Source organism: Lupinus angustifolius, chromosome LG08, assembly GCF_001865875.1.
Source record: "Lupinus angustifolius cultivar Tanjil chromosome LG08, LupAngTanjil_v1.0, whole genome shotgun sequence".
NCBI classification, from domain to species: domain Eukaryota; kingdom Viridiplantae; phylum Streptophyta; class Magnoliopsida; order Fabales; family Fabaceae; genus Lupinus; species Lupinus angustifolius.
Genome location: NC_032016.1, coordinates 4,579,429 through 4,593,478, shown reverse-complemented (window position 1 = coordinate 4,593,478; position 14,050 = coordinate 4,579,429). Strand labels below are relative to the sequence as shown.

The following is a 14,050-nucleotide window of genomic DNA, read 5'->3' as shown; positions in this document are numbered from 1 at the left end:
ACGCAATTGAAGAGAAGATAAGATGAATGTTGCAAGATGCCAATCTCCCCAAGTCTTTTTGGGATGAAGCAGTGAAGACTGTATTGGATCTCATAAATCGAACACCTTCAAGACCCTTGAACGAAGAAATTCTAGAAGAAGTATGGTACAAGAAGAAGACATCATTCAACCACCTGAGAGTATTCGGATGCAGAACCTTCATTCACATTCCAAAAGATGAGAGAAAGAAGTTGGATGCTAAGACCAAGGAGTGTGTTGACCTTGGGTCTCCAAAAGATGAATTTGGGTACAAACTATAGGATCCGATAAACAAGAAAATTGTGAGAAGAAGAGATGTTGTGTTCTTTAAGGATCAAACGATCAAAAATGTTCATAAGAAAAGCCAGCGCAAGTCCAAAGTTCGCATTGATTCGGGGGAGAGATTCCTCAACAAACAGATTCTGATCATCATATAGATCCAGAACAGATAGACCAACAGATAGATCCTGCTCACACAGAACTTGACCAGATTAATGAAGATTTAGATAATGATAAAATGGTGGTAGACACACAAATGCACTAAGAACCCTAGCTAGTAGAACATCAGATGCAAGTTGAACTGAGGCGCTCCGGAAGAGGCGGGATACCTTCTTTAAAGTATCCTGAAGAAGATTATATCACATTGACATATAATGGTGAACCTGAAGACTTCTCAGAAGCTATACATACATCTGATAAAGAAGAATGGATTAAAGCCATGGAAGATGAGATGAACTCGTTATATGAGAACCACACTTATGATCTGGTGGAGTTGCCCAAAAGAAGAAAAGCCTTCAAAAACAAATGAGTTTATAGGCTTAAAGTGGAAGAAGGAAGCTCAAGACCAAGGTACAAAGCTCGGATTGTTATGAAAGGATGCATTCAGAAGAAAGAAGTTGATTTTGATGAGATATTCTCACCAGTGGTGAAGTATTCCTCTATAAGAGTAGCATTGGGTCTAGCAGCTAGCCTAGACTTAGAAGTTGAACAACTTGATGTCAAAACAACTTTCTTACACGGAAACATCAAAGAATAAATCTATATGGATCAACCATAAGGTTATGAAGAACCATGCAAGGAACACTTAGTGTGTCATATGAATAAGAGTTTATATGGTCTGAAGCAAGCCCCTAGATCGTGGTACAATTAGTTTGAATCCTTCATGACCAAATACAGTTTCAAGAAGACAAATAGTTATCATTGTGTATTCATCAAAAGGTATGAATATGGAAACTTTATTATCATGCTATTATATGTTGATGATATGTTAATCATTGGGCATGACAAGACCAAATTTGTAGTTTGAAGAATGCTTTAAGCAAGTCTTTTGCTATGAAAGACTTGAGTCCTGCAAAACAGATCCTTGGAATAAGGAATATCATTTCAAGAAGTTGTTATGGCTATCAAAGGAGAAGTATATTGAGAAAGTTCTCAAGAGATTCAAAATGGATAAGGCAAAGCATGTTAGTGTTCCATTTGGTGGACATTTCAAGTTAACAACAATGCAATGTCCAACTAGTGATGAAGAAAGGAAAGAAATGAGTATAATGTCTTATTCCTCTTTGGTAGAAAGCCTAATGTATGCTATGATTTGTACAAGACCAGATATTGCCCACGCAGTTGGAGTTGTGAGTCGATTCTTATCCAATCCCGGCAAAGATCATTGGAATGTAGTAAAGTGGATATTGAGATATCTGAGGGGAACTACCAAAAGATGTTTATGCTTTGGTAATGAAGATCCTATGTTAGTTGGATACATAGATGCTGACATGGCTAGAGATGTAGATTCCAGAAAATCCGCATCAGCTTATCTAACTACTTTTGCAGGGGGAGCTGTATCTTGGCAATCCAAGTTACAAAGATGTGTTGCATTATCAACAACTGAAGTAGAATATATTGCAGCATCTGAAGCTGGCAAGGAGATAAAATTTATGAAAAACATCTTGCATGAGTTTGGTCATGTTCAAGATAGACATGTTTTGCACTGTGATAACTAAAGTGCAATTCACCTAGCTAAGAATCCTACGTTTCATTCTCGGACAAAGCACATTGATTATCGTTATCATTGGATACGAAATGCTTTGGAGGATGGTGAGTTGCAGCTAGAGAAAATTCATGCAGATGATAACTGATGTGACATGATGACTAAGACAAATTCACTCAAGAAGCTAACAGGCTGTTGCATAAGTGCAGGACTGGTGATACCCATCAATTAATTCAGGAATGAGGAGATTTGTTGGAAATCCTTCTAATTGATGTGGAAGCAAGACCAATGAATCTTGGTAGATGAACCATTGAATAATTCAATGATGGTTATTCTAAGGTCTGGAAATTATTCATTGAGTCTTGAGAATTATGAAGTCTAACTTAGAAAGTTGAAGTAACACTTTTCAAAGTGTCTTGAAAAGTATGACAACAATTAATCCTCCAATATGTCTTTATGATGAAGCCTTCATCCCCTTCACTATATATATATATGGGACTTGTAAGGAAGAGTTATATCAAGCAAGTGAGAAAAACAAAATAGAGAGAAAATGAGAGAGTTTACATCCACATAGTGTGAGATTTGTATTCTGGTGAGATACTAGAGAGTTTGTATTTCCATCCTCTTGGGTGAGACTGAGTGTTATCTTCTTTGTAAGAGAGAGTCAAATATTGTAATCCTACTTTCTATAGTAGAGATAATTTCTAGACTAGGTCCCGTGGTGGTTTCCTTCTCACATTGAGGAGGTTTTTCCACGTTAAAATTTTTGGTGTTATTCTTCTACTCTTATCTATTTTCTTTATTTACTTGTCGCTTCCGCAATTGCCCATTTTGCATCACACTGGGAGGGAAATTGGTTCTGAATTTCCCAACGGTTATTTCATAGACAAATAGAGGACTATTGAAGTTATTATTATTAGTATTGAACGTAAGACTTTAATACACCATCATGTTTAGAACTAAACATCATATCATGTAGAATTTGCATACTTGTATTGAACATATGAGTATATGAATGGGTCGACTCTAACATCATATTAAAATATTTCGATATAACTATACCCAAAAAGTTAACTCATAAAATAACAATGTCCAAGTTATTATAAATAATTTTTCACTTACTTTCTTAATTATTATGGAAATTCAATAGTTCAACTAAATTCATTAATCAACACACTAACAACATGGGATTTGCTAGGTCCATAATGCTACTTCGTCGCTTTAATTTTAAGTGTTTTTTAAATATTTCTAATTAATAAACCGTTTTTTCAGAAAATCACGATGAGATTAATGGCAATTTTTACACTTCTGCCCTTATCTTAGTAGAGATACGATGAGTGAAAAGTTAATGATTATAATTATTACGATAGAAAGATTTACATAAATTTAATATAAATAAATATATTCATTACAATTTTTTCTAGAGCAGGGCTAGGATTTTATTAAAAGGGGGCAAGACTAAAAAGCATGACTTATAAGTACATGTAAATTAACTAGCACGCACATATTATAATAAACAAACTTGATAATAATCAATACAGTGTAGTATAGACACTTCAAACATATCATAAATCCAAATTATAAATAGAGATAAAAATACCACTGTGAATATTTTTTACCTTTTCAATCAAATACACAACTATAAAATGAATGGTGCCATAAAAGCTATATAATAAAAAACTAAAAAGAAAAGGAATAGTTGTGATGCGCATTTCGTAGGAACAAGTCACCTCCTAGATCCAGCCTTAAAAGACACTAAAAATATGGACTATAATATTATATTTATTATTACTAGAACAAAAAGAGGAATTAAAAATTAATGTGGAGTGTTGTATAAAAAAAGAAAAAGAAATGATATGATATGAACGAATGAAGAATGTGGTGGTTACGAATGACATGGTGATAAGCTATCTTTAGTGTATAGTTTAGAGTCCTTATCACATGGTTCGGTGTATCTGCATCATGGGAATGCGAGCAAGCGAAGCATGTGCATATGTTATGTCGTATGTTTCAGTTTTGAACTTAACCCGTACGGGTAGTTGAGCCTTATGGCCCATTCCATGTCACTATGCATGTGAGTCATGTCCTCAATGCCACTACATCCATTACTTCATTAAGATGCTTGCCAGCTATAAGTGATGATTTGTGCTATATGGGTCCTACAATTTCATCTTCTTGTTTTTATTTGTGCATCTTAACCCCATTTTAGATGTGCTAAGCTAACGGACCTTTGTATTGGATAGTTGGAGAAAGAAAATTATTAATTTTCTGTATAATTTAAAATTAATAAATATTTGTATTATTAGATTTTTATCACATATGTTAACATATCTATTGGATTCTCTAATATCGAAGATCATTTCAACCCATTTTAGATGATTTTAGTATTTCTTCTTCAAATACATATTTTTTTCATTAATAGAGAGACAAATGTATGTTTATTTCTTTATTTTTAATGATAAAAGTACAATTTCATTATAACTAAAAGGATAAATATGTCATTAAAAGTTGTATCTCCCTTTATTTTTTTGAACCATTTGTCTTTTGATTAATGAAAAGTATATTAACTCTTCTTCTTGAGTTGAGATCCTTTCCACTGATAGAGAGGCAAATACACCCAAAACAAGAGAAAAATGTAATATGATTGACATTTTTATCCTCAAAATACAATGATATACCATTTTTACCTATATTTGTAAGTGTAAAAGTAATCACTTGTCTCTTCATTAATAGATAGGATCTTAACTCCGTCTTCATCAAAAACTCCTCTTAGACTCTTCAAACTTCACACACTATTATTAATACTCAATTTGACACTCCTATATACTTACTATGCTTAACAATAATTTACTTTTAATCAAATATGCTAGTAAATAACTATGCATTCTCACAACCCAAGATTAATTTCTTTTGAAACTATGGTAGAGATTATCAAAGTAAATTTCATCTTCAACAACAACGTATTTTCTATACAAAAGGTATGAACTAAACCCTCGATATCATATTTAAAGAACTTGCATGTGCTCATATATACCATTACTGAATGAATCTTACGTGCAAGTAAAGATTCCTCTAGAACAAAATTAGTGGAAAACATGATAACGCAACTCAAATTTACAATACATAACCCAAAAAACAAATGCTTCCTTGGGTCGATTACTGCCAAATGGTTAACCCATTACCCGCCACATGTCCCACCTACTAAGCATGGTCCTACCCATGTGGCAACTGACACATTAATATTTCTAAAGTTTGGTATTCTTCGATACAAAAAAATATGCATCCATTGGATTATCCAACTAAAGTGGATAGAATCATTAATACATTGTTTCTTTGTCTAGAGTATTCACAAGGGGAGGGTCCCTCAAAATTCAATAATGTTTAACATTCAGGTTTATCGACATCTTAGGTTTGACTGGTACTTGAGAATAGAGGTATGCTGCTCAAGTTAGTCTCACTAACTACCCGTCAATATAAGTCATTATCATGATGAGTAGGACTTCTCTCCCTTAAAGGAGAAAAAATAATGTGGAAAAAAACAAGACAAAAAAACTAAATGAAATAATAACTATATTCTATTTATGTTTATAATAATATTTTTAGCCTAAAATTAATGTAAAAGTAAGATGATCCCTGCTTCATGAGCAGGTTTATTGAAAGATGCTAATTGTCCTTTTTATATGAATAATTATATTGCACTTTCAATGCTTATCTTATTAATGGAATTAAATTAATTTCTCATTATAAAATGATATTTTTGTAACAAATTGATTTGTCATACATAAAACATAAAAAACTATCATATAATTAGAACCAAACAAAAACAAAAAGATTCTTATAAAAAAAATCAGATGTAGTATTTGCCAAGTATAACTTCAATCGAGAGAAAATCCAGGACTATAAAAAAACAAAAACAGTTCCGAAGCCTTAAAGAAAAGATGAAGAAATAGAAAAAAGTATAAAAAAATATTAGATATAAAACCTAACATACTTGATAAGACAAGGAATCACTAACTGAGTCTACATAAAAATATTATTAAGTGACACATCGTGGACAGACAAGGAATCCTACTTCAGCTTATGCTTTAAATCATTTCTAATTTATTATATAGGTGGTATAATTTAATGTTTTTGCTCCTTTATTCTCAATCTATAACAGAAAACTATACTAGTATTTTTTTTATTCATATATATCACACCTGAATTACATGTGTGATCACCAAAAAGCACCAGCATAAGTTACAGCTATTCTCATAAGATAAATAAAAATACAGAAATCATGGGCTTCGGAGTTCAGAACCATCGTTTAGTATTTTAAAATGAATTACCCACTTTAGCTTTCAAGAAATATTATAATATGAGCAGTTAAGTTTGTCTTACAACATTTTCTAACAATTTGATATATTAGTAATTAAAAGAATACATAGTAGGACTATGTTTAGTATTTTACTTAATAATTTTTTTTGGTTACAATCAAGATTATCCTAAACTAATCACTTTCGGATAGTATAATTGTCTTTATCACAAGTATTTCTCGTAAGAATCAAAATTTTGACTTTTTAACTTATTTTAGTAAGACATTCCACCACGAAATCAACATCATATATTGATTACTGATTTGAAAAACCAATTTTAGAGTAAGTTAATGACCGATCCAATTTTAAAGAGTGGCCCTTCACATGTCCCCTAATTTTAAGAGAGTATTAGATAGAGACTTAAATCTTAAGACAATTATATTCTTAATTGAGAGTATTGGAGATGTGGTTGTTCTTGATGCAACACGACAATAAGTCATATGTTAAGTAATTCATTTTCAGACGTTTACTCAAGAATATAATGAAGCTTATCAAATTTGGTTTCCAGTCCTGACACTACATCACTAATTTATATTTATAATATTTTATTTAAAAGTTTTATAAAATATTATCTTAGCAATACAGGCTAAAGTTTAAAAGTCTTAAATTGAGTCCAGGTGAATAAAAACATAGTGTGACAAAATCTTTAGTCTTAACATCTTATGGGTATAGATACACTAACATAATGTGCAGCAATCATAATTGTTTTCTTTATATGAGACTTTTAACTAAGGGCATCCACATCCCTATGATTCTTAATATTCTTAAGATTTTGTAATATCATCTTTTAAATCAGTAATATTCAATTTAAAACTTAGGAAATTACTCCACATTGTTAAGACTATTACATGATTACTAAAACATTTGAAATAGAAATTAGTGATGTATGAGTAGACAATCATCCATTGTAAGACTCACTAACTCAAGTCTTAACTCTTAAGGTAACATTCTATCTAAGATTCACTTAAGTCTAAGAGTTGAGGATGCAATGATCCCTGAACCTATTTAAGGGGATAAGCCCAACAGGCGTACGGCCTACTAAACCATCAGGCATTGTTGCGCAACTCTAGTAATCTCTAATATAGTAACATTTTTTAGTTATACCAAAGTAACCATGAAGAGCTACTTCTTTTTGTTCAACCAATGGTATATCCTCGCTCTGTGTAAGAACTCAATCCATTTCGGGATGCATGACTATCTCACAAAAACATGGATTGCTCCTAGGAATAAAACTCTTATCTTTTGATTTTTTTGAGAATCTAATTGAACCTCATACCACTAACTCAATGCCTTGTTGGTATGAAAATAGCTACTTTTTTGGGTACAAAAATAGCTACTTTGAAAACACTAATGAGTCATTAGATAACAATTTGATGCCTAAATAATTGAAATGAGTCGACCTTGTAGCATAGGAAGATGATAGGGCCAAACTCCTCTTAGGTACTCCTTAACTTAACATTTCCCACCACCCTAAGGACAAAAATCATTATGATAAGGAAATTAACGAACTACTAATACAAGGAAGACCCAATTAACAGTGTCAAGTTTAGCTGTGCAAGTCAGCTCCTTGCAAGTTTAACCAGAATGCATACCCTCAATCTCAACTATGTCCTCTCTTTTTTATTCTCCACTGTGTCCAATTGTTATGGCAAAGCAATATATCAAAACAAAGCATCAACGAAGATTAAATCATGTCTCTTTTTACCAGTCTCAACTGCATTGATATGCCAATCTTATGATCAATTTAAAAGAATTTTCAGCAACAAATGCAGATGCATCCATTAATGCTTGAGAAGCTTACAACTCGAAACAAGATTTGGCATGTATTAACCTACGATGAAAACATGGAGATAAATATGTCTCTCCATCTCGAAATGCAAATTTGTACCAGTTAAAAAACAATGGTAGGTAGTTCATGATGGTGTTTCCCTTTGTTTTTACAATTCCGAAATATCATAGAAGACTAGATGGAACCCAACTTCCCTTTTCTTGCACTATTACAGCTTCAAGACCAAGCTAACCTGTTGTGGCAGAAACCCCCTATCACCAAAATTAATTTCATGCATTTGTACCCAGGAAGGACTGCAAGGGCTGCAAGGCAGTGAGAAGGAGAAAATTTAGATTATACTTGTCAAGAGCATTAAGTGTGAACAGAAAATAGAAAACATGAATACTAGTGATGCTAATAGCCAAGTGTTAATGTGGTAGATTGGCCTAACTTATAATAAATTCAGAAAAGGCTGGAAACTCTGCTATGTAACACAAACTTTTCACACCCAAAAAAAATGCAACATTAATAATCATCGTGATGCAGACTATTTGAACCCGTTGATTCATCCAACGGGTTTGGTTGTGGCAGTGTTTTTTTGGTTTAACAGCTTTGTGCAATGTAGTTTATTTACTAATGTTTTCTAGCATAATTCACAAATATTAATTAAGATAATTCCAACAATGATAATTATTCTGAAAATGACTGAACCTATAGAAACCCCACGAAAAACTAGGAACCAGTGAAGGGCTGTGAGAACAAAAAATAAATAAAATAAGAAACGGTCAAGGACTGCAAGAACAAGAAAAAACCTAGGAAACAGTCTAGCACTTTATCTCCAAATGTCGTACTTGAAAAGGATGAATTATATTTCTATTTGGCTCAAGTAGTTTGGGCACTCAGCCTCTATTTATAGTGTCAGAATACATACATAAATCCCTAAACTTTGGGAGATTACAATCAGAGTCATAACTATATGATATGATTCCCTAATCTTAACCAATTACAATAAATACTATTGAGGAAAATCCTCTAATTGATGTCCACAGATCTCAACAGTTGTGTAATCAGAATAAGCACCTATTTCAAGTATTAAATTGAGAAGGCAGTCGCAAGAAACCTTGGGGACTATGCACTTATTTAACTATAACCTATATTCCCTGTAGCACATTCACGAATTAAGTGTTGCCCAGATACCAAGACTAATCAGTTTGCACAAAATTGCCAATTCACTATTAAGATTGAACTTCACAAATATCTATGTATATCTCACACACATAGCATATGTAGCTACAGTTTTAGTGTACGTATAGCATAAGCAAATATTAAACTATCATCCTACCTTTACAACTGCCGGAGAGCTTCCAGGCCTAGAAGTGGTTGTGCTTCCGTAATTGAACTTTGCCCTTTTATCAGCTGGCTTTAATATTTGGAAAGAGCACATTAGTGTCTCATCAACACTCATCATAGCCCCAGCATTGTCAAACTCCCCACAATAATTAGGCGCCGAAAATATTGTTACAAGCTGTCGGTTGGCAAAGAACTCATATCCATCCTCCACCACCTGGGCAGAAAACATTGAACACCAATTTTAAATTGAATAGCACAGCCGATTAATAATTACTCTCCTTCCATCTAAATAGAGGAATAAATAGAACGAAGCACCATAAGCTATGAATGGCATTTGGCAGTAGATGTATAGACTCAATACATAAATTTTGTGTAACATTGACATGGCAAACAGTAATTCCAAGCTCAAGGAACTGTAATAATCCTGAAATGATAGATTAGGATTTCTGGAAATATATTTCATAGTCATTTTAGTCATAGAAATGGGGATACAAAGTCAACCAGAAGAGCTGTTAACACATTGAGCACCATGGGTTGGAGTTTAACCTGATGAGCGCGACAAACAAGATCCAAATCATGTTTCTCAAGAAACTCTGAGACCTTATCAGCACCAAATGTATATGAAACTCCCCTGTCACTCATTCCCCAACCTTGGACATCTTTGTTTGGGTCTGACCAAAGGAGGTCGCAGAGCAAACCTGTATCAGGCACATCAGTGGGACGCTGAAGATTTCTAATCAGATCCAAATTAGCCAAGTCAGGAGAAAGTCCACCATGCATACACAAGATCTTTTCATCAATGAGGGCTGCCACGGGCAGGCAATTGAAACAGTCTGTAAAAGTCTTCCATAACCTTACATTGAACCTTCTTTTACACTCGTCATAAAATCCGTATATGCGGTTTATAGAAGCACACTCATGGTTTCCCCTCAAAATAAAAAAGTTCTCAGGATACTTTATTTTATAAGCAAGGAGGAGGCATATTGTTTCTAAACTCTGCTTCCCTCTATCCACGTAATCCCCCAAAAACAAGTAGTTGGCCTCAGGAGGTAATCCACCATACTCAAAAAGCCTTAAGAGATCAGAATATTGACCATGTATGTCACCTGAAAGACCAACAAAAGGATATTGAGAAATCATTGCACAAAGAAAATATAAGCGTTAATATGTGGTTGTAATGATAATACTAAGGAGTACAATAGATGGACTATGTCTACACAATTGATGTTCCTTATAACTTATGCAAAACAATGTCAAGCCAGACGTGACAGATGCATCACACACAAGCAACATTTTACTTGCACATCCGTTGAAGTTTTGTCCATTTCAAATAACTACTCAAGCAGAATATCATTTGAGTTCATAAATATATAAACTCCAATCACCAAATACTTCTTAACTGGTTATAGGATGGATAACTTTACCAACATGAACGAAAATTTTACCACTAGAAATACAATAGTTGAAACAGTAAAGTTGGCAACTCGGAACAACAAAAGCAAGGTTTATGATACAACATGTTTTAAAGACAAGTTTCCCACAAGGGCAAGGAAATACATATTTTTACTCTTCGCAGTTTTACATATAGGATACTTGAAACAGCTTCACATAGACAACCTTCACTTTATTATCCACAAGACACTGCTGGAGAAGACTGTAGGAAATTTCAAGCATTCTATATAATGGAAAAAACTTCTAACATGCTAAAATTCGCAGGACTCATTAGTTAGCTTGAACACTCCAAATCCTAAATACAGTAATAAACTAACCCAAGCACAAAATTCTGGAACTAGAACTTAAGTTGAAGGTCTTTTAAGTCACCTAACAACTTGCCATCATATAATTGAGCCTGTATGGCAGGAAACCAGAACTTAAAAGAGAAAAGAATTACATATCAGCCGAGACCAAATCAAGTTATTCTGGTTAAAAACAAATCTTCCAACTACACTATAGCTTAAAAAACAAATCTCCACACTGAATAATAGAATTTGATCCAAAAAATAAATAAATAACATAATGAAAGGTTTGAAATGTTGCAACTACCTTTAAAATTCCCAGATAATAGTTCTATGACTTCAATGACCCAACAACTATTTATTTCCTGTTATATTAGTTATTAGATTAATGTTTCAATCAATGACAAAACATAACAAGGGGGCTTAAGCCAAGCCTTGAAATTTAGAAGTGGGCAAGCACCATGCTCATTTGAAAGGCCTAACACATGTTGCCAGTGACATGTTGAATACATAGTCTGTGATACTTGACACAATGAAGTGTTTCACAGAGGAAGCAGAGTCATTTGATTTTGATTTATAAAAAGTAAGAAAAGGAAGAAAGGTCAGCAAGGTTTCAACAGAGATGAGAGTGGCTGCTACAACAGTGTCTGGTTAAGGAGGCCAAATATGTTGCTCCACAATTTGTGCCACTCCATGCGCTAGAGTGCTGTGATTGGATGAAATACAATAAATTTAATCGAAATTTTAAGAAGTTATTTTTTGACCAATCACAAGTCATAACACTATGGCACGTAGAGGGGCACAAAGGTGAGACATACAATTTCATGCCCCAGTTAAGGCAGACTGAAGTATGAAGGTCAACAGATTTTGACTCACATTATAAGCTGGCAACATGCTCTGCCCACACAACATTTACAAACACCGGTTTCAAACTTCCAATTTGTGCATGAACTTTCATCCATATATTTCCCATTACAAATAAGCTAACATAGCATTTCTGTTAATAGGTTTTTAGAACTGAAATTGGACAAACCATACATCTTAAGCCTGTTTGTTTAGTATTCCACAAAACTACTGTTCAAAAATAATTTTGGCATAAACATTTTTATGAGAGAAGCTAAAAAACTCAAATTCAACTAAAAGCTAAATTTTAGCTTGACTTTTCAGATAAATGTTTTTGGTAAAGCCCAACCAAATAAACATATAAAGGTCATAATTGATTTTGTTATTAAAAAAATTTAAACAAGCCTAGGAGTATGTTCAGTTGGTTAAATCAAAGACTATGAAGTGTGGGTGACGGGGTTCAAACCCTAGAAGTGCATGCCGGCCATTTACCATTCCCTTCTCCCCTTCCCCTTGTATAAAACCTCCAATGAGCAACCTCAGTGATTCAAATTGCGGACCACGTCACGTAATGCAACCGCAATATTGCGGTGACTGTCGCAATTGTAGTGTGACACCGAATCACAATGATGTGGTCGCATCGAGCCACAACGCAACCGTATCAGATGACCACAATCACGACAGCAACTACAATTTAAAACACCGAGCAACCCATTGGACAAGATAACATGTAAATAAAATGTAGCATGCAATTTATACAGTAAAAATTTAACCAACCGCAATATTGTACATAAGTTAAATAACTCCCAACAATGAAAGCTCTGGAAAGAAAACGACACAAAAAAAAACGAATTACCCAAATAAACTACAAAGCCAGTGATTCCATATATTGCAAACAAAAAAATGACAATAGCAGTTGAAAAAAGTGGAAATGAAGATAATAGAAGAAAATATACCACAAATCTTAATTGGTGCTTCAAGCTCCAACAAATTAGGTTGTTGCAAGAAAGTGACTCTAGAAACAGTACACAGCTGACGGATCTCTGATTCAGAAAGCTGCACTTGCTTCCCTGGACGCCCACGAACTTCAAGTAATCGATTGATTATGTCATCCAATAGCGTTTCCTCCATTTTTCTTCGCTCTCAAAAAAAGTCAAAACGTCTTCGATTGAACGATGATTATGGTGTTATGAAGAATGTTATGGAACAAAGATGAATAAGTGTTGAAGGAGTGGGTGAATGATAACATTCGTCGATGAAACGACGACGAAGAAGGAGAGGGAAAATGGAGTGGTGTCGTTTTGAAGAAAAAGAAAGGGTTTTACTGATTTGAGGGGAAGAGTGTGAATTGGTTTGGTTTGATGATAACAGGAAGCGGAATCAATGATTAGGGTTGCAAGCAGTTGCTTCCCTCTGACCTATGAAATTGTAATTGCTGCTCTCTTAAATCAATCTTTTCAAATATAACTCATTTTTTCATTCCCACACTATTAACGTTACCTAATGCTATGTTTTGGTTTTGGAATGAAAGTAGAGGGAAAGTAAGTGGAAGAAAAGAGAATTGAATAAAAAAAAGTAGTAAAAAATAAGATAATAATTCTATTATTTGGTAAGATTAAAAATGGAAGGAAGTGAGAGGAAAAAAAAAACACATTTATATATAATATGTTGAATTATGTAAATATTTAATTTTTAAATGAGGAAAGTCTTTTGATTATATCTAGATATCTAATTTTTAAATTACATAACTAAATAATTTATTTTTAATAATATTAATTAATATTTTTTAAGTAATATATAATTTAAGTTCAATAACAATATTTGTTTATAAAATTCAAAGAAAATCATTAATATTTTACATACATTTTTTCACAATAGTGTGTCTAGAAGAAAATATAATTGATATTCGATAATTACTTTTATATTTTTAATCATCTCACTTCTACATATTTGTGTTTCGTCTTTCTAATTTATTTATTATTTGTTACTTTGTTGA

At 33.2% G+C, this 14,050-nt stretch overlaps 1 protein-coding gene across 3 annotated transcripts; it reads right to left on the bottom strand.

Moving 5' to 3' along the window:
- On the bottom strand, positions 8,040–13,525 carry LOC109355049 (serine/threonine-protein phosphatase PP1-like). Of its 3 annotated transcripts, none has more exons than XM_019597958.1 (4): positions 13,011–13,525; positions 10,022–10,581; positions 9,468–9,689; positions 8,040–8,439 (listed from the first exon to the last, which is right to left on the bottom strand). In XM_019597958.1, the coding sequence occupies exons 1-4, from the start codon at positions 13,183–13,185 to the stop codon at positions 8,416–8,418; spliced, it is 981 nt and encodes a 326-aa protein (XP_019453503.1). In that variant the 5' UTR covers positions 13,186–13,525; the 3' UTR covers positions 8,040–8,415. The 3 variants fall into 3 exon arrangements, 2 of the variants coding, with proteins under 2 accessions (XP_019453503.1, XP_019453502.1); XM_019597957.1 differs by having other exon boundaries at positions 8,056–8,448; positions 13,011–13,524; XR_002108625.1 differs by lacking the exon at positions 8,040–8,439 and adding an exon at positions 9,042–9,293 and having other exon boundaries at positions 9,401–9,689.